The sequence below is a fragment of the Artibeus jamaicensis genome, unplaced genomic scaffold, assembly GCF_021234435.1.
Source record: "Artibeus jamaicensis isolate MK-2021 breed Jamaican fruit bat unplaced genomic scaffold, CSHL_Jam_final contig_729, whole genome shotgun sequence".
NCBI classification, from domain to species: Eukaryota; Metazoa; Chordata; class Mammalia; order Chiroptera; family Phyllostomidae; genus Artibeus; species Artibeus jamaicensis.
The window spans coordinates 564,840-591,070 of record NW_026521939.1 but is presented as its reverse complement, the minus strand read 5'-3'; the positions used below and the strand labels follow the sequence as shown (position 1 = coordinate 591,070).

General features: G+C 42.7%; 1 protein-coding gene across 1 annotated transcript in view; it reads left to right on the top strand.

Annotated features, from left to right (window-relative positions):
- The window catches only part of TMC5 (transmembrane channel like 5), a 65,977-nt gene that overhangs the window by 32,283 nt on the left and 7,463 nt on the right, over positions 1-26,231 (top strand). Inside the window, exons 5-17 of the mRNA XM_053672157.1 lie at positions 4,213-4,312; positions 5,347-5,434; positions 5,813-6,061; positions 8,169-8,320; positions 10,005-10,149; positions 11,060-11,215; positions 13,639-13,790; positions 18,686-18,764; positions 19,549-19,646; positions 20,978-21,073; positions 23,813-23,888; positions 24,068-24,201; positions 26,005-26,178. Coding sequence (XP_053528132.1) covers positions 4,213-4,312; positions 5,347-5,434; positions 5,813-6,061; positions 8,169-8,320; positions 10,005-10,149; positions 11,060-11,215; positions 13,639-13,790; positions 18,686-18,764; positions 19,549-19,646; positions 20,978-21,073; positions 23,813-23,888; positions 24,068-24,201; positions 26,005-26,178 — 1,699 coding nt within the window. The remainder of the gene's footprint in view (positions 1-4,212; positions 4,313-5,346; positions 5,435-5,812; positions 6,062-8,168; positions 8,321-10,004; positions 10,150-11,059; positions 11,216-13,638; positions 13,791-18,685; positions 18,765-19,548; positions 19,647-20,977; positions 21,074-23,812; positions 23,889-24,067; positions 24,202-26,004; positions 26,179-26,231) is intronic.

Here is a 26,231-nt window from a genome sequence, read left to right as displayed (position 1 = left end):
CCTTTTTTCTCCCTGGGTCTATTAGTTACTGCTGTCCAGCACTCTTTGGGGCCACAGGCCCACACATGGACTAGTCATCTCTACCATGAGAAAGGAGATTGGGTTACATGTTCATCCTGTGACCCAATACATCTGTTGGTGAGATGACCGTGCTTTGGTCATTTTTTTCTGAATAATCATATACTAATTAATGATGGTAGAGTATAGAAGCAAGTGAACTAGTGAAAGACAGAAGACTTTGAAATCAGTGAGGAAGCTCTATAATGATTACTGTGTGTCACAGTGAAAGTTTGATCAGAGGCAGGGACTAAGAAATAAAAAATGAAGCAACAGGGGAAAGAGGCGAGGGAATGCTGGGACCTAGGGGCCAATCTGTGAACAAAAAATAAACCCATCATGTCCACTTCATAATAATGCAAATTGAGGAGTCTCATGACTTAAAACTACAGTATCTCTCACTTTCAGAAGCCCTAGCCTATATGCTAAAATTTAGCTTCATTCTTAAGAGCCATCTCAAGGAGGTGTGTATCTTCCCCAAGGGCTACTGCTGCTTGGGAGGGAAATCCATGGGGACATAAACAATCTCCATTTGGTTCCCACTGGAGCAGAGACTGGCTTTAACTACTGGGGAAAACAAATATCTTTAAACTCCATCAGTCTGCTCTATCTAACCAGCATGAGGTTTGGGGCCTCTGGTAAAGGAGGAGCCCCCAGAAAGCAGAGACAAGTGAAGAAATGGATGATCCAAAGATGAACCTGGCTTTTTTTACTATTTTGCTTTGAGTTGATTCTGATTGTCAAACCATGTGCAATTAATTGGAAGACAGCCTCCTGATAAAGGGTCACTTTGATGGATTATGCTATGCACCTAAGAAAGCACCTGGCACGTAGTAGGTGCACATAAATATTCATTTTTTATGAATGAATGAGTAATACAACAACATCTTGTAACAGGAAGGGGCCAGGGTGAAGTGATTAAGAGGCCCTGCTTTGAGCCAGACAGACCTGGGTTTGCGCTGCTACTTACTCCTTATGTGACCTCAGTTTTCTTAACTATAAAGTGGGACTTATTATAGTACCCACCTCATAGAGTGATGATAACAATTAAGTGACATACTCTATTGAAAGTACTTGTCTTGCCATAATGGCAGGTATTGTTACTGTTAATTATCATTGGCGGGGAGGCGTAGAGTTCTAGTCCAATCCTGCCATTTAATGAATGTGATGAGGAGGAGGTTCAGTTCATTTCCCTGTACCTCAGTTTCTCCAATTATTAAATAAATGGCTTGGCTGTGTGATTTCACACAGTGGGATAGGAATTCTGTCCAGGTGCCTGGCACTGAAGTAGGATGTTGGCTTAGCAACAAAAGGATTAATTTTTCTCATGTAACAAGAAGTGTGGAGGGAGGGAGTCCAAGTGTGTACAGCAGATCTCCATATTCTGTCAAGGACTGAGGTTCCTTCTACTGCTTTTTTTCTCCACCATCCTTAGCAGGTGCATGTTTGTCCTCTTATTTTCAAAAATGGTAGCCTCTGGTCAGAAAGAAGGAGGAATGATGAAGGGCAAAAGGTGAAACCAGGCAAAATATTACCTTTTTAAGAGCATTCCTGGAATCCACATGTCTCATTGGCCAAAATGGGGTCGTGGGTCCACCCTTAGCCACAAAGGAGGCTGGGAGAATTTTAACTGAGCACAGTGTCTACCCAGGAAAGGAGGCTTCTTCTGGGAGGAGAAAAATGCAGAATGTATATTGGGAGACAGACAAGTTTCAGGGTTGGCCACCCAAGGCAATTAGTTGATAATAACTATTTCACTATAAACCCATCTAGATTTATAAAGGCATATAAAATTATGACTATAAAATATAAATTTTAAGCCAGAGACACTAGATTAAAAAGAAAATCTTATCCAATGATTATGAGTTATTTAGAAGACTCTCTGACTTCTGTTTCTAGAATCCCATTGTCTTTAATGAAGGATTCTGTTTCCAGTTTCTTACCTAGCTACTGAGACAGAACTCTCTTCAGGAGAACACGCCTTCTAAGAGACGCCTATATTGTAGATGTGGGGAGTTATGTTATGATTACTGTGGGGCTGGCTTTGGCAGTCTCATTCTGGCATTTTGAAAAATGTGAGTGGAGCATCCCTCGGTGATGTTATCACTTTTTTTGGTGGTTCTTGCCAATGCCCTGTGACAGCTGTGTGAGGTCTGTGGAAGTCCACCCCAGTGCAGAATTAGGCTTGGAAGAGGCGAGAGATGCTGTCTGATGACCAAGTGAATGAAATCATCATTGACATTGAGAATGCTCCATCTGGGGTCCAAAGCCATCTATCCTCAAATCTGAATCTTGCAGCAAAGATGCTGAAGAACTCGAGCTTCAGCGTGGTCTCGTCTTTATCTGACAACGATGTGACAGACTCTCAAATCTTCAGCCACCAGAATAACAAGAAAGCCAAGCAGTTGTTGCGGTTTTCAACATCTTTGAATGAATCGTTCGCTCAGACCCTTCATAGCCCAGAGCATGTGGACGTAGACACTCCTTGTACGTCACGTGAAAGTATTCAAGGTAGTAAGACACTGGGGCAAAGGAGCAAAGATAGCTTCCAAGTGATCGCCAGCGTTTTTTTGTTTTAAGACATCAAGTAGGTTGAAGGTTTGGTAGATGACCCAAAGATGCTAGGGACTGAAAAAGGGATCACTCTGGGAGCATTAACACCTAAAAACAGATTGATCTTGGTCAATTTGATTTTGTGTGCCTGGCTGTCCACTGAGCATTTCCTTTTTGTTATCCATTGAATTTAGTTTTATTTTCTCCCCATACTCTCTAGTTCTATACCTTTAGGCATGTATGTCATTTTCATCTGCTTGATGAGGAAACTGAGGCTCAAGGATATTAAGTGATCTAGCAGATCCAGGACACAAATGCAGGTCTGTCTGATTCCCAAGCCTGACACCTTAACCACCATCCAGTCCTGCTTTGGTCCAACTCCTTCCCACCTTGGTTTGACAACACAGGATGCCTGTTATTGCCAAGTCCACTATGAAACCAAGTCTTACCTGAGAGCTTCCTGCCTTTCTGCTCAGGAGGACAAACACTGTTTAGTCTTTTAGATGCTATTTCTGTTTCATTCCATAATACTCCAGGCTTCAAGCCTAGCTTCTCTCAATGGTTTCTAAGAGGAAAAAAAATCCACTTACACCAAAGCATTTTGTGGATTTAGCACCTAAAATGAAGACTGGGGCATGTCCTCATGCTTCTGTCTCTTCTAATCTTTTTGTTTGTTTGTTTGTTTCTCTTTCTTCCTTCTCTTTTCTTTCTCTTTGAGAGAGACAAATTCCTTATCTTCAATCAAGTGATCTAGTGGCCCTCTCCTGGGGATTCACTCCATTTCAACTACAGTGTGTCATTAAAATGAGAGGTCCTGGCACAATAGCTTGACCCGGGAGCCAGCCCGAGTGTCCTCATTGTTACAAGGTGGTGGTAGCACTTCCAAGTGGCACATGTGGACACAATATCCAGAAGAAGAAGGATCTATCTTTCCCTTGTGTTTTGAATTTTGCTTTTTTGAGAAGGAAGAAACCTTTGCAAAGAAGCTCCTCTGCAGACCACCCCTCACAGAACATTGGCCAACATCTTGTCACATGCCTGTACCTAAATTGGTCACCTACAAGGGGCCAGGACCTTCAGCATTAGCTTGGAATCATCAGGACCTGTCCCCAGTGCCTAGAGAGAGGTCCCATCCTGCAGAAGTTCAAGGACATTGGAGGGGGGGCATAGATTTCTAAAAAAATCGGGATTCTATTAAAATGGAGTGATGACTTTGTACCAGGCTACCAATGGTACCTGCCACAGTGACCCAAAATGTGATTATGAGTTATTGGGAAAAGAGGTGGGGAAGTTACTCCAGGTGGAAGAGCATCTGCCAACAGTCAAGCACTGCTTTGGCTGGAGTCCAGGGGGCAAGAGACAGTGATGCAGGATATCAAAGTGAGGGATCTTAATGTGCAGGCTGTAGTCAAGGAAAAGGGAAACATTGAACTGAAATTGCACATGAAATTATCATTTTCTTTGGCTTTGAGGTTTCATACAGATGCATGATGTCATCTTGTTTTTATTTGTGACCTTTGGGATCACTGAGTCCTACATTCCTCTTTCCTTGTGCTCTTACAAAAACATGTTCTAACAAACTCCGTGTATTTTCTTCCACAGGACAGAAGTTAATTGCATCTCTGATACCCATGACATCTAGAGAGAGAATTAAAGCCATAAGGAATCAGCCGAGGACCATGGAAGAAAAAAGGAACCTTAGGTATGGACCAAAAGCTTTTCTTCCTTCCCAGATGTTATACCAATCTCAATCTTCTACTTTTGCCTCATCTCAGAAAGATGAGAATTAAGTAAATGCAAGAGAAGAGACCATCTTCCTACAGAAAAATTCTACATAATCTATCACCCGGAGTGTGGGGTGTGTGTGCTTAGTGACCACCATCCAAATAGTAGAGTGTGGAAATGAGGGAAGGTAACTTTCCAGAAGTGAAGTTCACCTAACACTATTACCTGGGCCAGGCGATCAAGGTTGACATCCTCAGAGATAAGTCATGTGATTAGAAGAACATAGCCCTTCAGTGGCACTCTCTCCTAAAACCTATAACCTTAGTCTAACCAGAGGAAAAAGTCAGGTCAGGCAAACCCTAATTGGGGGGCACTCTAAAAAAACCCAACTAATATTCCACAAAACTATAAGGTCACCGTAAACAAGGAAGGTCTGAGAAACTGTTACAGACATGGGGATTCTAAAGAGAAATGACAATGAATTGCAATGTGGAATGGGATTCTGGAATAGAAAATTCCAGTGATCTCGGGCTCCTTGGGGCTTTGAGTGTCCCTATGCATAAGCCAGTCCCTTATCCATATAACAAACTCCTCCTCACTTTCAAGACTTCACTCAAATGTTGTGCTATTTCAGATTGTAGCACAGTCTCCGCCCCAGCAGCCCCCATCTCCTTACTTTGCCTTGTTTTCATTTTTCTTACCCATAGTACAAATCACCTAATACACCATATACTTTATGCATTTTTAAAAATATTTATTCTTTACTGACTTTCTCTTCCAACTAAGACATCAACTCCATGAGGCAGGAAAATTTGTCCCTCTCTCTTTTTTCTTTTTTGACTTGTTTTGGTATTTAATATGTAGTAATTGATTTTATTTTATATTTTTGAAATCAGTCTCTGTCTCTAACTGGGTCTGTGCCTGGCACACAGTAGGTGCTCAGTAAATACTTGGGGGAATGAATGTATTACAGCACCTGTATCTCTCACTTTCTTCTTCCATTCCCCATAGGAAAATGGTTGACAAAGAGAAAAGTAAGCAGTCCCATCGTATCCTTGAGCTCAACTGCTGCACTCAGTGTCTGAACTCCATTTCACTAGTAAGTCAGCCTTCACTGCATTGAAGTGCAAGAGGATGGAAAGGGGGAGGTGGGAGTGAAAGGAGACCCACAGCAAAAAGGAACCAATTTCAGGGCTATTTCAATGAAAGCCATAAAAATTGGGTCAGTGTAGGTATGGGGAAGCCAGGTGGGTGTGCAAAGGTCTGAGTTATTTGGGCAGTTTAGCCACAGTGAGTTTCACCTTCAACAGCAAATGTGGGAAATTAATAACACATTCACTTGAGGGGGGCGTCCTGCAGAGTGAATGAGATAACATTTGCAAATGCCTAGTGAGGTGCCTGGTGACTGTTTTTGTTGTTGTGGGACAAGCTTGGTAGATACTTGTTGAGGGAATGTCAAACCTTGTCCTAACACCAGGCATACCGGAGATCCAAGAACTGCCTGTCGGAGCTGCTCGATTCCATCAGCCTGTGGCAGAAGACGCTCAAGGTCATTGGAGGCAAGTTTGGAACCAGCGTCCTGTCCTACTTCAACTTTCTGAGGTGGCTTTTGAAGTTCAACATTTTCTCATTCATTGTGACCTTCAGTTTCATCATAATCCCTCAGTTTACTGTGGCCGAAAGGAACACTCTCCAGTTCACAGGACTGGAATTTTTCACTGGGGCGGTAAGTCCTCCTTTTCTCTCACCTGGTGTTCGCCTCCTTGGAAACCCAGAGACACACCTTGCTGGTCACCTTTCCAGACCTCTCACTTTTTCCTGGGAGTCAATTGATGGGGAAAGTTGGTGTTTAAATAATGTTTTTCTTCCCCCCCCCAAAGTAACATAAATACAACATGGAGTTTCTGTCTCCAAGGGTAACAGTTTGTGTTGTTCAGAGTCCTCCTCTCTGAGTACACAATATGCATGTACATGTGCCTCCTTTTCTCTTTTTTAACAAAAGATGAATTATTCATAGTACTGCCTATGATTTGCTTTCTTCACCTAATATATGGTGGATGTTACATTTTTGGATTCATAGAACTAGCTTTTCTTTCTCATTTTCTTTCTATAAAATATAATGCTCCATTTGAAAAATTCATACTACAGAAGAGAACAAACTAAGAGAAGTCCATTGTACCCTTCACCCCTTATCTGACTCCCCGGTTCACAGGGTATCTTTGTCTACTGTTTTTCTTCTCAGTACAAGCATTGAGACATACATGGTTGGCTAGCTAGCTAGCTAGCTAGCTAGACAGACAGACAGACAGACAGACATTCTTTTAAAAAGTAAAAAGAGAGACCTGGCCAGTGTGCTCAGTTGGTTGGGTATTGTCCTGTAAATTGAAAGGTCATGAGTTTGAACCCAGTTGGGGCACATACCTAAGTTGTGGGTTTGGTCCCTGGTCTGAGCATGTGCAAGATGCAAACTGATCAATGTTTCTCTCCCTCTCTCTCTCCCTCTCTTCCCCTCTCTCTAAAATCAATAAGCATGTTCTCAAGTGAGGATAAAAACAAAATAATAAAAAACAATAGGATATTACAAATCTTGTTTTGCAACATTTTTGCCTTACTGTGTATCTTGGATATCTTACAGGTCCACATTATTTTATTTAATGGCAACCATAATTTATTTACCCAGCTCTTTACTGAGACACACAGCCCCTACCTTGTGTGTTCACCTTCTAGGAGAGAGTTCTGCCACTGACATTCTATGGACCAGAAATTGATATACAATAGCCTGAGGGCCAAATCTGGCCAGCCATCTGTTTTTGCACAGCTTGTGAACTAAGATTGGTTTCTATATTTTTATATGCTTGAAAACAATCAAAAGAAGGATAACATTTAGAGAAACATGAAAATGATATGAAATTCATATTTCAGTGGCCATAAATCAAGTTCTTTTGGAACGGCGCCATGCTCATTTGTTTGCGTGTCGGTGCTGCTTTTCTGCTATGTCAGCAGAGTTTTCTGCTATTGCTTTGGCTGTCATATTGGCCTGACTCTGCAGTGGAATGTTCAAAGCAAGGTCCTTCCATTTGTCTTTTTTCTTCTTTTTCTGTTAAAAATTTTTCCTTGGGATAGATGCATTTAAGTGGAATTATCATGTAATTTTTGCTCGTTACTATGTATATTTTATGTATTTGTTTATATGAAACATTTTATTGTGAAAAATTTCAAACATACAAAAAATAAAGAGTAGTATAAGCATCCAAATACACACTATGTAGATTTAAAATTATTAACATTTTACCATATTTACCTTATTTTTTAATAATTTTAAGAGAGAGAGGAAGGTAAGAGAGAGACATTGATTTGTTGTTCCACTTATTTTATGTATTCATTGCTTGATTTGTCTGTGTGCCCTGACGGGAGAGTAAACACACCACCTTGGCATATCAAGATGACACTCTCACCAACAGAGATACCTGGCCAGAGCTTCTAGCTTATCATTTTGGGAGGCATTTTACAGCAGATTACAGACATCAGGATATTTCACTCTGAATTTCTTCAGTAAGCATCCTGCTTTTAGCCTAATTCGCTTGGTCACTGAGTCCTGGTGGTCCTTCTATTGTAAAGCGATACTGCTTCAAGATTCCTTTTCAACTCCAAAGACCTAGTGATAAAATGTCTAAGTTCTCAGGGGCCTTAGATGCTGCTTTCCTGGCAAACAAAACATTTAAATTGACTGCTCCAAGCTTCTAGAAGACTAAAGAGGTCAACTGTGCTGACTGTAGGCATTCATTGTTTTCTCAAGAGACCCACCTGACCTATGGCTTATTGTCCTTTTTCAGGGTTATTTTCATGACACAGTGATGTACTATGGCTTTTATACCAATACTACGATCCAGCACGGGAACAGTGGGGCATTCTACAACATGCAGCTGGCCTACCTCTTCACAATCGCGGCCTGTTTGATCATCTGCTTTTTCAGTTTGCTGTTCAGGTGTGAAGTGTCTTCATTTCCTGATTCTCATCTCTTTTTAGATTTAGGAAACACCCAAGGGAGGCAAAAGTTACTCAGCACATAGTTTCTCTATAATCTGTCTGATCATTCCTTGTCCTGCAACATAAATAGGAATTTGGACAGAGGAGAGAGGTTCTGTGTACTTTAAAAGAAATTGGTCAGTCTGAAACAAGGATGCAATGACTCAAGTAGTTGTATGGACAGAAGAACATGGATGAATAATTGTCAAATGATAATTGTCAAAGAGGAAGGGCCGATGTTCAACCCCTGAATTAGTTTGCTAGGTCTGGGTGGCTTAAGCAACAGGAATTTATTTCCTCAAATTCTAGAGACTGGAAGTCCCAGAACAAGGTATTGGCAGTGTTGGTTTCTTCCAAGGCCTCTGTCTTTGGCTTGCAAATGGCCATCTTCTCTCTGTGTCCTCACACGATCTTTCCCTCTGTCCATGTCTGAGGCCTAATTTTCTCTTCATATAAGATATCAGTCATATTGGATTAGGGCCCACCCTTAATGACATCACTTTAAATTATTTACATCTGTAAAGACCCCGTATCCACATAAAGTTGGTATTTTAGGTACTGGGTGTTAGACCCTCAACACATGAAATTTGGAGGAAACACAATTCAGTCTGTAACAACCTCATTGCCAGCACAATCATTCAAAGTGAAATGAGATTTTTTTTCCCTATCAAACTGAGAAATGCTTCCTCAGCTGCTGTTACTCAGTGGCAGCACATTTTGGAAAAGGAGTGTCCATTTTACTCAGCATTTGTTCATCCTGAGCCTGACTTCACTGAGTCCTCCTGACATCTCAGTGATAATAACAGCTGCCTTTGTTGAGTGCTTATTGCTCTGAGCTCTACGTTGACTCTAGTGGCCAGCTGAATAATGCCCCTCACCTCCCAAAGATGTCCACGTTCTAATCCTCAGAACCTGTGAATATGTTGCCTTACCTGATAAAAGGGACCTTGCAGATGTGATTGAATTAAGGATCTTAAATGGGAAGATTACTCTGAATTATTCAGGTGAGACCAATGTAATCCCAAGGTTCCTTGTAAATGGGAGTCAGGAGGGTCAAAGGCAGAGAGGGGGTGTAAGATGTCACTCTGCTGGCTTTGAAGATGGAAGAAGGGCCCACAAGCCAAGGAATGCAGGCGGCCTCTAGAAGCTGGAAAAGACAAGGCAACAGATTCTCCACTACAGCCTCCAGAAGGAATACAGCCCTGCTGACACCTTGATTTTAGATCCATTTTCTGATTTCCGATTTACAATAAGAGTATAAATTTGTGTTGTTTTAAGCCACTAAGTTTGGGGCAATTTGTTAACAGCTGCAATAGGAAACTAACACATCTCTCATAATAACTCTGTGAGGGGAGTACTGTTATTATCCCCATTACACAGATGTGGAGACCAAGGCTTAGAGCAGTTTAAATGACTACGATTCCCCAGATGACAATTTAAGATTATAAATCAGGCCTGTCAGATCCTAAAGCAAGAGCATTTGACCATTATGTTTGTGACCACATTGTTCCAGAAGAACTTGGGGCTGACTCTTCCGTGTTACCTTTCTCTGCTAAAGATAGGACTTTCTTTTATTTTAATCCATGTACTCCCCAACGCTCATGCTAATAACCCTTGGGTATTTTGGTTTCTGATTTCCTTAGTATGGCCACGTATTTCCGGAACAACTTCATTAACCCCCACATCTACTCCAGAGGGATTACTAAACTTATCTTTTGCTGGGACTTCACAATCACTCATGAAAGAGCTGTGAAGCTGAAACAGAAGAATCTTAGCACTGAGATAAGGGTAAGGCAAGCTTGCTTTTTACAGCACCTTCCCCTAGCTGGTCTTCTCCCTTCAGTATGTCTGTAACTTTTCTTAAAGTAATAATGAATTTTTTTTACTGCCCATGAGATTTACCTAAAAAATAAAAAAAAAAGAAAACACCTCCCAAATCCAGAAAATATATTCATAATGCCTGGTGCTTGTGATGGTTTAGGGAAACGGACATTTTCATACAACACAGTAGCTTAGTGATTGGTACAAGCTGGAGGGGAATTTAGCAATTTACAAAATGTTAAATGTAAATAATTCTTGACCTCATAGTTCCAGATTTAAATTTTTATCCAGTGGTTTTCAGCCCAGAACAATTTTGTCCCTCAGGGAATATATGGCAATGTCTGGAGACTTTCTGGTTTTTACCCAATTGGCGAGGGAGTGCCTTTGGCATCTATTGGGTAGATCTAGCTTAACCACCCTGCAATGCACAGGACAGCTGACATGACACAGAACTATCTGGCCTCACGCATCAGTACTGCCAAGGTTGAGAAACCCTGGTCTGTTAAAGAAACTTATTAAAAGAAAGCAAGCAGAATGTATGAACGAAGGGGCTTTGTCAAGAGGATTGCAGATATTAACTACTGATTCTTCAAGAGTTGCATGACCTTGGTGTACTTCCCTTAAGAGCACTGTCCCAATCTACTAGTCCTATCTGTTCCTCTAAAAAAACTTTTAAAAGGCATTTGGTGCAATGATAGGGGTGCTTGCCCATTTGAGATTTTCCTATGGTGTCTCCCACAATCCACGTTCATCATGAACTTTTCCTGTCTCTCACCCCTGGATCTGGGGTGAATTCGTGTCTCCAGGAGTGAAGAGTTTTCACTAGGGATGGGAAGGAGGTTTTCTGTGAGCCAATATGACTTCCTTGTGTTTATAGGAGAACTTGTCAGAAATCCGTCAGGAGAATATCAAGTTAACGCTCAATCAGCAGCTGACCCGCTTGTCTGTCCACCTGGCAGCCTGGATTATCTCTACTGGAGTGGCCATTGCCTGCTGTGTAGCTGTTTATTACCTGGCTGAGAACAACTTAGAGGTAACCAGAGCACCAGAGGCACCAGGGACCAGAGCTCAGAGGGGAGAGTAAAGTAGACCCTGCTACCCAAAACAGGTCCCTTGGTATCAGCTAGAAACTTGCTTAAAAATGTAGGATCTTGGGTCCCTCCTGTAGCCCATGGACTAAGAATCACATGTTAACAACACCCCCAGGTGATGTGTGTGCATGACTTACAGTGAGAAGCTCTGGGCTGGTGGAGAGGTGGGAACTTTGGCTGCAGATCTGGGACCAAGGTCTGGTTTCTTCCTTTACTGTTACATCCCTGAAGCTTCCCACAGCCCCCTAGTGTAGAATGCTCACTAGGTATTATGATCTGATGGACTCTGGCAAGTAATTTAATTTTTGTGAGCCCTGGATTCCTTACCTATAAAATAGGAGTGGTCATACCTAGCTGTGTAGGTGTGTGGTCAGGACTGGAGAAAAGGTATGTGGGAGAATCTACCCAGTACCTGGTACTGTGAGTGATGAAGGAATGTCAGTTTTGTTTTGTTTTTACATAATATGAACTCTGAGGTTAATTCACTGTGTGGCCTGGTTGAAGTATTGTTTTTCTGTAGATTTCAGCCTTTTCCTCTGGGGCTAAATGTAGACAGTTTGTTGACCTCTAGAATTGTGGTACAGCTTGTTCACTTTTTTTAATTGGCTTCCCATTACCGTCAATATAAAATCTATCATCTGTGGCATAAGTGATAGATCTTTTATGATCTGACCCCTGTCCACATCTCTGGCCTCAACACCCCACAATCACCCATATCCACACCAGCAGCACTAAATGGTGTGTTCATTGTTCTCTGAACCCATGTATTCTATTCTACATTCCCCTCTCACTTCCCTTCATATGGTAAACTCCTCCTTTCCCTCCTCTGGACCTCAGCATGGGTGTCACTTCCTCCAGGAAGCCTTCTCTCACCACCACTACCCTCACTAGGTTGAGTTAGGTGCTTCTTAACCTGCAGGCTTTCCTTGTGTGCTTGTCACACACAGCATGAAAAATACCTGTCTATGCATCTGGTTCTTTAAAAGACTGTAGGCAGAAACTTGGCCTAATGTGTGATACATAGTAGGTACTCAACCAAATGGATGAATAAGTGATGGAGAAGCCAGCAAAAATAGGGATGTGGGATTACACAACCCTACGGGTTTGCCATTAACTATATTAAGGCGTGCCCTGAAAGAGGGGAAGTGGAGTCACAGTCCTCAGGGACCTGGCATCGCCTAGCTAAGGTGCAAGCTGTGACAGGACAGCTGTAGGTATAAAGACTTCTGTGTTTCTTCTCCCCCGGGAGGTTTCCTCCACGCCCACCTGAATTGAAGGAGGGCAGCAGAGGAGGGCAGGAGGCAGAAGTGGCCTCATCCCCATTGTTTGAACATCTGTTCTGTGACAGGCAGGAGCAGCCCTTCTCACAACTCCAGGGGTCACAGTTATTGGAAACTACAATTTCATGTGAATGGTATCTGGGTTGTGTCATTTAGGAGCCAGACCTTGCCTTACTGGTCTCATTTAGTTCTTGCACGTCACTGTGGGTTATGTAACAATCTCCCCATTCTACAGATGGCAAAACAAAGGCTCAGAGAAGCTATTTATCTTGGCCTGGACCTTGCAGTTTATGAGTAGGGGGACAGAATTTGTTATGCTGGTTCCCAGATACTGCCCAACATTGGAGTGATGCATCAAAACCACCCAGAGGTAGATGGAGGCAGGGTCAAGCCTGGGGCTGAGGAAGGAGGTTGTGAGACATCAGATAAATCCACTGGAATCCTTTATTCCAAGGATGTCTGGCAGAAGGGCAGCCCAGGCTTCACTTTGAGCCAAATGCCAGGCTGTTGTGTCCACTTGAAGAAAGGGGGACCCTCTCCCAACTTCACACAAAGTTGTGACATGGGCTAGCAGGTGCTGCCCTTCCCCTGATTCAGCATCGAAGGACGGGTGAAGCCTGGAGAAGATGAACCAGGCCACACAGGAGCAGGGAGGAGATATTCCAGAGGGATGGAAACCCTCGTGCTTTATCAGTAGGCTCAAACTTTTGCTCCAACAGCCAGGAAGCATATTCTCATTTCAAGAAAGTCACAGAATGGCTCTTTGAGGTCAGGCTCCTGATTCATAAAGACCCAGGTTCAAATCTGTCACTTCCTAGCTGGGTGACACTGGACAAACATCTTCACCTCTCTGAGTCTCATTTTGCCTGCTGTTAAGTCAGAGTTAATGTGCCGGGCTGCAGTGAGGATTAATGCAGTCATGCGGGTAATGAATGCTTAGCACAGGGGAAGTGTTCAATAAGCAGTAACTTAATAGCTAACCCAGAGGAAGTACTTCTGGGGATTTTTCATGAGGGCAGGGGTGTTCTGAGTGAGGCAGAGAGGGGTCCAGTGCACAGCTGTATTCTCTCCTCCCTCCCCTGCAGTTCCTGCAGAGCCACAAGAACCCCGGGGCGGTGCTGTTATTGCCTTTCATGGTGTCCTGCATCAACCTGGCGGTGCCTCGCTTCTACTCCGTGTTCAAGCTGGTGGAGCACTACGAGGTGCCGAGGCAGGAAGTTTACGTCCTCCTGATCCGGTAAGTGAGTCTGTCCCTGCCAACACCACGTTCCATTTTAAGGCTGGGAAGTGGAGTGGCAGCTAGTAAGGATTTTAGTCAAGTGTTGAAGTTCTGTTTTCCAGAAAGAATTTCAAGAGTATAGTGTATTTGTATGGTGTGAGTTAATAGCCATAAAATCCAAAGAGCCCAAAGGAAATACAGGTTTTTAGTTACATCTGCTTTTTGCACAAAGTAGTGGCTTGTCTTTCCCAGTTGCTACCAGCCAAAGGATGAACATTATTCTCGATTACAAGACACACAGATCGGGCGAGCTGTGCACTGCACAAAGGCTGCTGGCTGAGGCTCTGTATGGGGACTGACATCATCCAGTGTGTCCATGAGTCGAAGTGCGAGCCCTGGTACCCACTGCACCAGTCAGAAAGAAGAGGCACACTTTTATAACTCAACCACCCAAATGAAGGTGGAGGGAGTGCTTTTGGCAATTCATTGGCTGGGGTTGGTGGTGCCTTCTTTTGATTCCAGGAAAAGCACTGTAGGTACTAGAGGTGACCCTAGGGTTTTGGTAAAGAAAGCATAAAACTATCCAAATTGTGTTCTCATTGCTTCTTCTTGGCTAATTCCCTATCAGTTCTTTGTGATCATAGTGTTCACAACAATAAGGCTGGACAATGCAGATTGAGTTTCTTTACTGACCAATTCCAGAGCTCATGGCTCTTGGGTCTGGCTCCTGGCCAGCTCTCCAACCTCATTTCCTCTGCTTCTCCCCCTTCTTCAGTATGTGCCCAACATCGCTGACAACCTGATTGTTCACAAACATGCCAATCTGTATGCCCACCTCTGGATCTTTGTATTGGCCATTCCTTCTTTCTGGAATGCTCCTTCTGCAGGTAGCATATCTATACTTGCATCAATGTTTATAGTTTCTTCATACAGAACTTATACATTTTTGTAACAAAGATATGTAAAATATATATATGTATGTGTGTGTATATATATATATATATCAGTAGTTGGCAAACTGCAGCCTGCAGGCCAGCCTCCTATTTTTATAAATAAAGTTTTATTGGAACATAACCATGTCCATTGGTTGATATATTGTCTGTGGCTGCTTTCCTGCTACAACTGCAGAATTGAGTAGTTGCAACACAGACTGTATGGGCACAAAACCAAAGATATGTACTTTGTGGATCTTCACAGGCAAAGTTTGTTGACCCCTCTTTTTGGACAGTGTTTAGAGGTAATCCATACCTGTATTATTTTCCTAAAGAAACATCTTAGCAAGCCCTCGCTTCTATGCACCTCACCCTTCTAGATACCTCCTCTTTATGGTTAGAAACAATTGGGACTTTTTAAAAAAATTGTGGTATATGTCATAAAATTTGCCATTTAAACAATTTTTAGGTCTACAATTCAGTGACATTAAGTAATTTGTTTTTTTTAACATATGCATTAATAATAGTTTCACTGGCTTCTTTGCTTGCTGGTATTTATTTAAGGTATCCTACTTACAACATCCTCTTTTTATATTGTAAGAAGAAAAATTATTTAAAATTATTTTATGGTGGGTCTGGAGGCGATCAACTTTCTACATATTTCCAGATCCTAACATATCTTTATTTTGCCTTTCTACTTGCATATGGGTTTGATGGGCCCTGAGGACTCTATATTCTAACCAACCTCTTCCCAGGGTCTGTAGGTGCTGCTCTGAAATTTTCTGACATCTAGTGTGGTCAGATACTCACCCAGCTGTGCTTCCCAGACCCTTCGTACTGACTGTCTCTAAACTCCCAACACCCCAGGACCACAGCCACCTCTGAGGCCGTTCTCTGCCGAACTTGTTCTAAGCTGCGGTTTCCTCCCTTAACCCCTTTCATCTCCTTGTCTTTCTATCCTTTATATCTGCTTTCTATATTCTATAAATCCCTCTATATTTCTGGTATATTCATGATGACTTTTCTTATTCTTTTTGCTTTATGGATCTTTTAGCTTCTAACTTTTCTATCATTTCAATACAATTTGAATGGATGGGTGGTAGACACATACACTCAGTATGCCAGTTTGATCCAATGGCTTTGCTATTTAATTTGCATCTTTTTGATCACTAGAGAGATTCATTGCCCCTTAATATGCATTAGCCGTTTTAACTGTTTCATAAAATACTCAAAATCTCTTTTGCATGAAGAAAAAATGGGAAAGCTCAGAAATACACTATCTTTCCATCTATGGTAAGGTTTATCTTTGCTGAGAAGAGTGTGTTTTCATGTTTAGCCTGGACCTATACCGCAGCGTATGAGTGTGTAAAGTTCTGACACCAATTCTAGTCAGAGCAGGAGGGCAGTGGTTTCCTCACACCACCAAGCTGTTCTCTGACACCAGCTGGGTGTCTGACAGTTCAGCTCAATTCTGACACTACTTAGGTAGAGATTAAACAGGTTAAGGACACAGTCCTACGATAACTCCCCCACCCCTTGCCACCTTCAGATGCCAATTGCAAGTCTAGGTTGTTACCTGTGATTCTGACTTACTAGCTGCAGGTTGGTGGTTCCCATGCCTCTCTCCTCAGGTTAGATTACTTTGCTAGAGTGGTTCACAGAACTCAGAGAAACACTTTACTTACTAGCACACTGTTTAATTCTAAGAGGATCACTCAGGAGCAGCCAGGTGGAAGAGATGCCCAGGGCACGGTGTGGGGAAAGGGTGCGGAGCTTCCACGCCCTCTCCAGGCCCATCATTCTTCTGGCAACTCCGAGTTCCCCAATCCAGACACTCCAGACCCCCAGACACTCCAGACCCCCAGACACTCCAGACCCCCAGACACTCCAGACCCCGTCCTTTTCAGTTTTTACGGAGGTTTCATTACATAGGCATGATTGACGCGGTCACTGGACATTGATTCCACTTCCAGCCCCTCTCTCCTCTCCAGAGATCAGGAGGTTGGCTGAAAGTTCCAACCCTCTAGGTGCTTCCTAAAGTCCCTCCTTCACATCATGAAAGACATATTTATTGCTTTCCTTGCTTAAAATATTCCAGGGGTTTTAGGAGCTCTGTGCTAGAAACAGGGCCAAGGACCAAATATATATGTCTTATAACTCACAATATCACGGTATATTAAGGCACTATTCTAGTAAATATTGAGGGCCATAGTAGGGCTAGGCAATGGGCAAGGGGTTGGGGATCTGGCATTTAAAAAGGCAGATGTTTAATTATCATTTTTACAGGGTTGGTGCTAATGAATTTTCTTTATTCAGTATTTTCTTAAAAGGCCCAATTACAATGATTTACAAACCCTAATTAGGTTATAGAAGGACAAGCTTCATGCAGCTCCTAACAATAACACAGTAAAATGGAATGAGTAAAAAGCAAAACACATGATGAGGAAAGTACAGAGATTTAACTGATCCGAAGTGTGTTACTTGGCTCAGGCTGCCATAATGAAGTAGTGGGTTGGCCAAAAAGTTTACATCTTTTTTTCCATAAGATAAAAGGCACATTTTTTATTTTCACCAATGACTTTATTGATTTGGGTATTTTGAGTATGTTAGCTATCTACTGCAGGGTATATAGCATTGATTGTTTTCAATTAATGTCTCCAGTTGGTCTCTATCAATTTCAACTGGTCTACTTGAACTTGAAGCATTGTCCAGTGAGAAATTTCAAGCAGAAAACTTCACAAACCAGTTTTGATGTTCAATCAATCGCAGCATCCTCTGCATACACTGTACAAATATTTTTTGTGTGAGTTTCAGTTGTATTTTTACCTTCCTTGAAGTAAAAAAGCATAATATGCCAAAATGCTGCATATTTTCTGCAATTTTGATATTAAAATGGCTACATAAAAATTAAAAAAAAATAATAATAAAAAATAAAAAATAAAAAGGCAGATCTAGTTCCCTTCCTGCACAATGGAGCCTAGCACAATAGCTCTCAACCTTCAGTATGCACCAGAATTACCTGGAGGGATTGCTAGGCCCCACTCCCAGAGTTTCTGATCCCATAGGTCTGAGGTGAGGCCTGAACATTTATCCTTCTAACAAGTTTACAGATTCTGCTGCTGGTCTGAGGCTCACACTTTGAGAACTACTGGTCTAGTGACACATGATTCTTGGCACACCAATCCTAAAGCCCCATTAAAACCAGAAGGTATTGATTTAAATACCCGGTTTAAGAACTAAGGCTGTGAAAGCAGATGGTGCTCAGTTTGAACCTTTGTCTTGCCCTTAACAAGCTATGTGACCTTTTGACAATTTATTTTATCACTCTGAGCTGCAGTTTCCTCACTGGTAAGGCAGGCATAAAATACTATCTACTTGATTACAGAACTGTAAAGATGAAGAGGCATTATTTAATGAAGTACTTAACACAGTGTACTGTCTATTGTAGCACCCAAAAATAGGTTACTATTATTATAATAAGAAGTGAAATCAGATAATTTTGAGATGCATCAAAAGAGGATGTATCAGTCAGAATTAACTAGGTTATGCTGCTGCAGTAACAAACTTCTCCCCTCACCCAAATCTCAATGACTTAAAAACACAAAGGTTTATTTCTTGTTCATGCTACAGGGCCATTGTGGATTGGCAGGGGGGTTTGCTCGTGTTAGTCATGCAGGGATCTAGGCTGAGAGAGCAGCAATCACCTGGAATGTTGCTGGTGGCCATTCTAGAGGGAAGATAGTAAGTTCTGGGGTGAGGGAGGTGTTTCACTAGCCTTTAAATGCTCCAGCTTAGCAGTGACGCAAAGCGACGCATATCACTTTTGCTCACAACTCATTTGCCAGAACTAGCTATACGGCCCACTCAACCACAGGGGAGCAGGAATTTCCTTCCGACCACATGCTCAAGAGGGAATATTGGCAAACACACTAATGACTGCCACGGACAGTAATGGCCGTTGTTTCCTCTTCTGTTTTTCAGAAACATCTTTTTGAAAATATCAATCATTGGCATTCTGTGTTACTATTGGCTCAACATTGTGGCCCTGGCTGGTGAACAGGTGAGATTTCCATGCTGTTTTGTCTTAGCTTTGGTTTCTTAGCCTTTGGCCACCAGGGAGGAAGTGAATTTCCCAAGAGTTTCTGCTCTCGATATTGGAGCAAATATCATGTTATTCTGTCTGTCCATTCATTTATTCATTTCCCCATCCAGCCATCCAGCCAGCCAGGCAGCCATCCCCGCGCCCACCCATTCTTGAGCTGTGCGTCCAAAACTTCCCTCTCCTCATGCAGCCAAATCGAAAAGCTCTCACTCAGTCCATTAGCTCATATTACTTCCTGCAGAGATAACAGACTGCCAGTTTCATAAACTGACCAATTCAACCTTCTAGTTTGTATTAGCTTGCTACACCTCTATGCCACTTTCTTAGTTAAGCAGGTACCAATAGATTTTTCATAAGTTAATAAGCAAAAGTAGTGGAGACATTATTAGCTATTGATGACGCCTGCTCTCCTGAAGAAACTGATTATCTCCGGCTGAGAAATGGGATCCAGAGAGCCTAGGAGAGAGATGAAAGGAGATAGAATGAGAAGGGAAAGTTTGGATGCAAGGGGAGGACAAGACTTCATGGAGGAAGAAGTGTCATAAAAAAAGAATAAACACCCTGAAAACAAACTAAGCCTAATGATGCGTTTCTGCCAAGAGTGGGTCTGCTTTTCTGGGTACCCGAGAACTCCATCAGAAAGAACCACCAGCCATGCCTGAGAACAGGGTGCCAGGAACAGACGAAAAGTGAGGGGAGGCAACAGCCCCTACCCATAGCCTGACTCTTGTTTGCCTTCCAGTGTTGGGAAACCCTCATTGGCCAGGAAATCTACAGGCTCCTCCTGATGGATTTTGTGTTCTCTTTAGCTGATTCCTTCCTGGGGGAGTTCCTGAAGAGGTAAATATTTGTCCGTCTTGAGTAATTAGTACCTAGGGTTGTAACTGGACCCATTGTCTTGACTGAGCAGGAAGTATGGGTCCCTAATGTTCTTTAAAAGTGCATTGTTCTAAATCTGCCTATTGTCCTTTGGAATATTGTTTTCTTCTGAATCAAATGAAGTTTCACCTTGACCTGACAGTCCTGTTGTCAAAGTTCTTTTGGTTCAGTTGGTCTTTTCTAACCTTCTCTTTTTATAAAAGCAAATGTTCCAGAATAAAACCAAAACTGAGAGCCATTTGAGATCTTATTCACCATAGACAATTTTAATATTCTAGTGTATATCCGTCCAGGTTTTTCTATGTATGTACTCCTTTGTGTGTGGACTATGTAATTGTCAAAGACAAAAACGGGGTCACACTGTGCAATTGTTATGTAGTTTGCTTTTTATTAATCCAATCACAGTGCTTTGGCACTTTTCCTTGCCAGTACATATAGATTTATCTCATGATTCATTTAATTGAATTTTTTAATGTACTATTTTTAGTTTAGAACCCAGGTGTACAGAATTGAGCCAGTGTCATCATTAGCCCACCTATAGTCCTCTTTTATTAATTCATTCTTTTTTAATGATATGTGAGCATCTCATTCCTTATCGACATTTACATATTTCTGCAAGCTGCCGCAGTGATAAGGTGCAGGACACAATGCTGATTCTTTCCTCAGTGGGTAGGTTGAATGACAAAATCTCTCACTCTGTCTGCCCAAACTCACTTATTCCGGCCTCTGTCTGGGGCGTGGACATATAGGTGAGAAGTTTGGGGTGGGCGGTGACAGCAATTTTTTTTGGCAACTCTTCTGTGTGCAGAAAAAAATTGGTCTCACATTTTCTCAGAGTGAGGAACTTGTTTTCTCCCCTGTGGATTTGGAAACAAAAAACACCATTAATTTGATAGCAGTAACCCCACAAATTGAAAATTTTTCAGTTTATTTGGTTTGGAGAGACTGAGTTTATTTAGTCATGAAAAAAAGGCTTAAGAAGCTAACAGTTGTGTAAACACGATAATAGATGGAAAAACAAATAATAAGGTAACAAATGTTCTCTAGAGTATTAAAGACCATTTTAGCTGTATCTCCCAGCCCCAACTGTGTGCATTGTATTAATCCCATTTCCCCTCAATTCTCTCCATTTTTGTTTAAAAACATGCTTTACACTTGGAACTTCTCAAAAATTTGCAAGAGAACTTATGACTTTATTCCAAACTGATGAGGTTCTCCTCTGTTGATTGTGGGGAATCTTTTTCAAGTAATAAGTTGAGGGTTTGGGTGCTAAACTCCGTATGTTTTCACAGAATCATTGGGATGCAGTTTATCACAAGTCTTAGCTTACAAGAGTTTGACATTGCCAGGAACGTCCTAGAACTGATCTATGCACAGACTCTGGTGTGGTAAGTCGAGAATCTTCTGGTTCCTGATTGACTGTAGAGTCAGAGTTCGGTGGCAAGTCGCAGAATTGGTTGTTTTTAAAGCTGCATGGGCTACTCCAGATCCAGCCAGTCTGAGAACCATGAATTTATGTCCCCTTCCTTTACGAGGACTTCAGGCAAAGGATCAAAGTAGAGCAGGAACCGAAATCCAGAGGCCCCCAGGCCACATCTAGACTGCAAGTGTGTTTTGCTTGTCTCACAGTGCTTTTCCTAAAAATTTGAATTGACCACCAATATTTAAAAATCTGCAGATCTTACATAAAGTTTTAAATGCCTAACTTCTCTCCCAAAAAAGGAGCGCTCTAGACCATCTCCCATTCTGGTAACAATTGGCTGGGTCTTCAGCTGGGCTAATGCCTCCAGTTTGTCATAGTTCCCACCTAGAACTATTATCTTCCCAATATAGATTTGCCATTTCTTGTTGCCCTTATGGCAGAAGATTTTACTTTTCATTGATGTTTCAACAGAAGAAAGGCAGGAGGGCTGTCTATTTCTTACACCTGGCCTGCTTCACTCACTGATGTAATACCCGATGGGGCCAGTGTGGCCTTTGGGGTTTGTGACCTGTTTTGGCAGCTCTGCACATGCATGTGTGTGTGCCCATGTGCCTGTGTATGGAGACTAGCCAGCTAGTGGCATCAGAGTTTTGACAAGCTCACCTAGAAACTCAAACCAATAACCAGTCACTAGTTTTGTTTATTTTAACATGACATAATTAAGGCCAAAATTCTGTGTGGTATATTACAGTCCCAGATTCTGTCTGCTGAGGCGTTGCTAATTTAAAAGTAGGGGATTTGTAGTTAGGAGCAATCTTCCCCTGTATTAGTTTATTAGGCTGCCATAGCAATGCAACTTGGATTCTGGAGCTGGCTCTGCTCCTCACTGAGGTCACTGAGCTTCTCTGAGCCTCAGTATCTTCATCCGTAAAATGCACATAATAATAACTGTCTTTGAATTGTGTTGAGGATTAAGTCAGATGATACATGAAAATTGCTTTGCAGTCTTCAATATGCCATACAACTGTGAAGTGTTTTATTTTCTAACTCTTTAAAGTTGCTCTGAGTGATTTAGCTATCTGCAAGGAGCTCACTAATATCGATGAATTTATTTTTAAAGGTCGTGAGGACTCTTTCTCTGAGTGGTTCAGGTGATGCATTTGCACACAGCCAGGTTACCACTGGCAACTCGGCAGAGCATAAAAGCCTTTCACCTACATTGTGTCAACTAAGCAGACGCCTTTGGAGCAAATTACTTAAACTCTCTCTAAACAGTTTTCTAATCTGCTAATGGGGGAGGTAATAGTACCTACTTCACAGGTTTAGATGAAGAACTGGAACTAAGTGCTTAGTGAGTACCTGACTCGGAAGTGTTTTGTAAGTGGAGGAAAAGTTACAATCAGAGATGGTCATTATTACTTCTGGGCCTTTAAGGTTTTTGTTAATAAGTCACAAATAAGCACAACTGAAAACCCATATCTTTTTCTTTCTCAGTGGCAATTATAGATTTAAACCTCTGTGGGTTTAGGAGAATATAGTCTGTGATGATGAGCCTTAAAAGAAGATAATAAAGTAACAGAAATTGAGTGATGTTAGGGATGATGGTAGGATAAGATTTCCTCATTTGTACACCAGCCTGCCTAGTAATTGGTATATCTGCACATCTCCTGCACTGTTTTTTACTTAGAATTATTTTGAAAAAATATTTGCTATTTTAGCTTAACCACACTTTAAAGAAGTCTTTATTTTACAGTTATAAATAGAAAGCCAGTGTCATCTGACAGAAATTGCAAGTAACTTGAAAATAAAATCAGTCTCATCACAAGGAGTCATTAAATTCTAGCTAAATGCTGCTCTCCACTAAGTCTCTTAGTCTGCAGCCTGCTCCTTCTTTCAACAAAATGGGAGGTTGGCAAGTGTTAGGAGTCAAAGAAATTCTAGCACCAAACCGAGCTCTTCTTTTGAGCTCAGGAGCACCGGGAGTTGAAGAGGGAGTGCCTTCTCATTTGCAACTTGATGCAGTTCTATGTCCGCCCCTGCAGACCTTCTAGAATGCATGGGGTGGGGTCGGGGAGGGAAGATGTTCTGCATTTGGAACACCTAGGTTACGCAGGGCTTGCTGATGGACCGCTGGTGGTTTAATGGCTGGGTGGGTGGGGTTCTCTGCAATATCTCTTTTCCAGAGCTGGGAAGACAGTAGCTGCGGATACTGGGAATGGTGTGAATTTCCCTGGTTTGCAGGGGTGGAAGCAATCTCCCTCTGTATTAGTTCATTAGGCTGTCATAACAAAGAAACACAGACCAGGGGGCGTAAACGATGCAAATTTATTTTCTCACAGTTCTGGAGGCTAGAAGCCCAAGCTCAAGGTGTCTGCAGGGTTGGTTTCTTCTGAGTCCAGAAGACCAACTTTGCCCTGTGTATTCACATCATCTTCCCTTTGTGTATCTGTGTCCTAATCTCTTCTTTTAGAGGATTGGATTAATACCCACCCTAGTGACCTCATTTTACTTTAATCACCTCTTGAAAGGCCCTATCTCCAAATACAGGCGCATTCTCTAGTGTTGCAGTTAGAGATTGAATATATGAATTTTTGAGGGACACGGTACAGTCCATAACACCCTTTCCCCTTCCCTCCACACTCCACATCTGCCCCACTCCCTGTGTCTCCTCTGATTGCTGACACTCACCCTCTCTTCCTCATAGGATTGGAACCTTCTTCTGCCCTCTGCTGCCCTTTATCCAAATGATTACTCTTTTCATCATGTTTTACGTCAAAAATGTGAGTCAGTCTGAAGTTGGAACTGATCAGCTTGACTCAGTCACATGTGACCCTGTAGTGGTTGGAATCGGATGAGGGGGTGTGGTTGGGGGCACCGGGAAGGGTATCGGGAAGCCCGTGTCTTGCTGGGGACCCTGTGCCTGGTCACAGGTGGTAGGTGGGTACTTCTTTCTCTCCAGATCAGCCTGATGATGAATTTCCAGCCTCCAAGCAAAGCCTGGCGGGCCTCACAGATGATGACCTTCTTCATCTTCTTGCTCTTCTTCCCATCCTTCACGGGGGTCCTGTGCACCCTGGCGATCACCATCTGGAGGTAGGATATAGCCGCCTTAGGATGAGGCCTTAGAGCTGGGGTGGGTGAGTGCTTTAAAATGCGTATTTTATTATTAGTCAGGTGTGGTGAGGCTAGCAAATTAGGAGATAACTGCCCCTGAAAAGATAATTTTTTGTACTCACAGATTCCCCCCCAAAATGGGGATGGCACACCACAAAGGGTGGGGGAAGCACATGGGGAGGCACCATTGTAATTCTGGAGGCAGAAGGAGCAATGGGAAAGGTGGGCAGAGTCTTCATTGTGATTTCCATGGGAAGGAATGGGCCAGGCAGGATAAGCAGGTGTAGGACTGGCTAGTTTGAATAATTTCAGCAGGATCTGGGGCACTGGGGCTGTCTGGAGTTGCAGGATACCTGGCCCTCCAGTGATTATAGCAGGATAATAGCAGCCCAGGGTATGCAAGCTTGAGGAGCTGAGGGGGGTGAGAGGCTGGCTCTGAACTGGTTGGTTTGCATATGAAAGACTTTCTTTGTACGCTAGCCCTGGGAATGGCAGTCTGTCCAAGGTCAGTAAGGCCCCAGATGCCAAAACATCAGTAAAAAGACATGCTCAATACAGTGTTTTAACCCCAAGTTCCCCTTGCTAACCAACAGACACTAGGAAAGGAATATGTCTGAGTTAGGTGCCACCATTGTGACTGGCACAGCTTCCTCTCTTTCCCCAGAATGAAGGAAAGATAGTTCCTCCCCCTGGAGAACAGAACTGCATCTAAATAAACCGAAAGGCCCTGTCTGACCAGGCTGTCTCCTGCTTCTCTAACTCGTTGCCCATTGGCTTCATCCTCCACTGGTGGCACAGCTCTCCCTCCCTTACTGGGACTCTGAGAGCCCCTCTCCCCACAGGAGCAAGGTCCTCTATTTGAAGAGCTCTCCCCATTCATTCCTTTTGCTTCGGAGCCTTCTTCCTTCCTACCCTCTGGCTCTTGGTTCAAAATTCATCTCCGAGATCTGACCTTTCTGACCATCCTTGTCTCTGTCAGTTCCACCTCTACTTTCTCTCAGATGAGTTTTTTCTTCATTCCGTAGTTCACAGTCAGAAATGCCTTTGTTTGAATCTTTATTTAATTGTTTACTCATTGGTTGCCCATCTTCCCTACTAGAATATAAATTTGAGAGGGCAGGTACCATGTCTGTCTTGTTTACTATGGATTCTCTGGGGCTTAGTATCTAGCATAGTGCCTGGTACGAATGCAGTAAACCTAGAAGGAAGGAAGGAAGGAAGGAAGGAAGGAAGGAAGGAAGGAAGGAAGGAAGGAAGGAAGAAGTTAATTTTTAGGATACATGTGGAATTGGAACCATTGGCAATTTAAGTCACTTCAGGGCAGGCTACTCTGTTTTGTCTCTTCCTGACAAGTTCCTTATTGTCCTCCAGTTTCTGCTTGTTCATAACAACTAACGTCACGTGGCTATCATTGCCACAACTTCAGGTTCCATAGATTGCAGGGTTGTTTATTCATATCTCTTGGTTCAAGTTCCCAATAAGGAGAATCTGGTTGCCCCAGTTCATTTCTTTGAGCCAAGGTACCACAGAGGCTGCTGCCTGGTCTTTGGATTGACTGCTCTCGGGTCAGGTGACACTCCTGTCCGAGAGCTGGTCCTCAGAAGTCATGAGTATAAAATGGACCAGCCAAGGCTGGGGGAAGGAGAGTTTCCTTTGGAATGAGGGTGTGGGTACAGCAGGCAAGGACTGCTGGGTTCAGAGTCCAGAAAGGACCCCTGATTGTAGAACAAACTAGACCAGAGTCAAACACTAGAGATATTTTTCTGTTCTTTGTTTTACCAGATTGAAACCGTCAGCTGACTGCGGCCCATTTCGAGGTCTGCCCTTCTTCATTCACTCCATTTACAGCTGGATCGACACCCTGAGTAAAAGGCCTGGCTACCTGTGGGTGGTTTGGATCTACCAGAATCTCATCGGCAGTGTGCACTTCTTTTTCATCCTCACCCTTATTGTATTGTAAGTGGGGCACCTTGCGAAACACTCTACTGTATGGATGGCCATAGGGATGT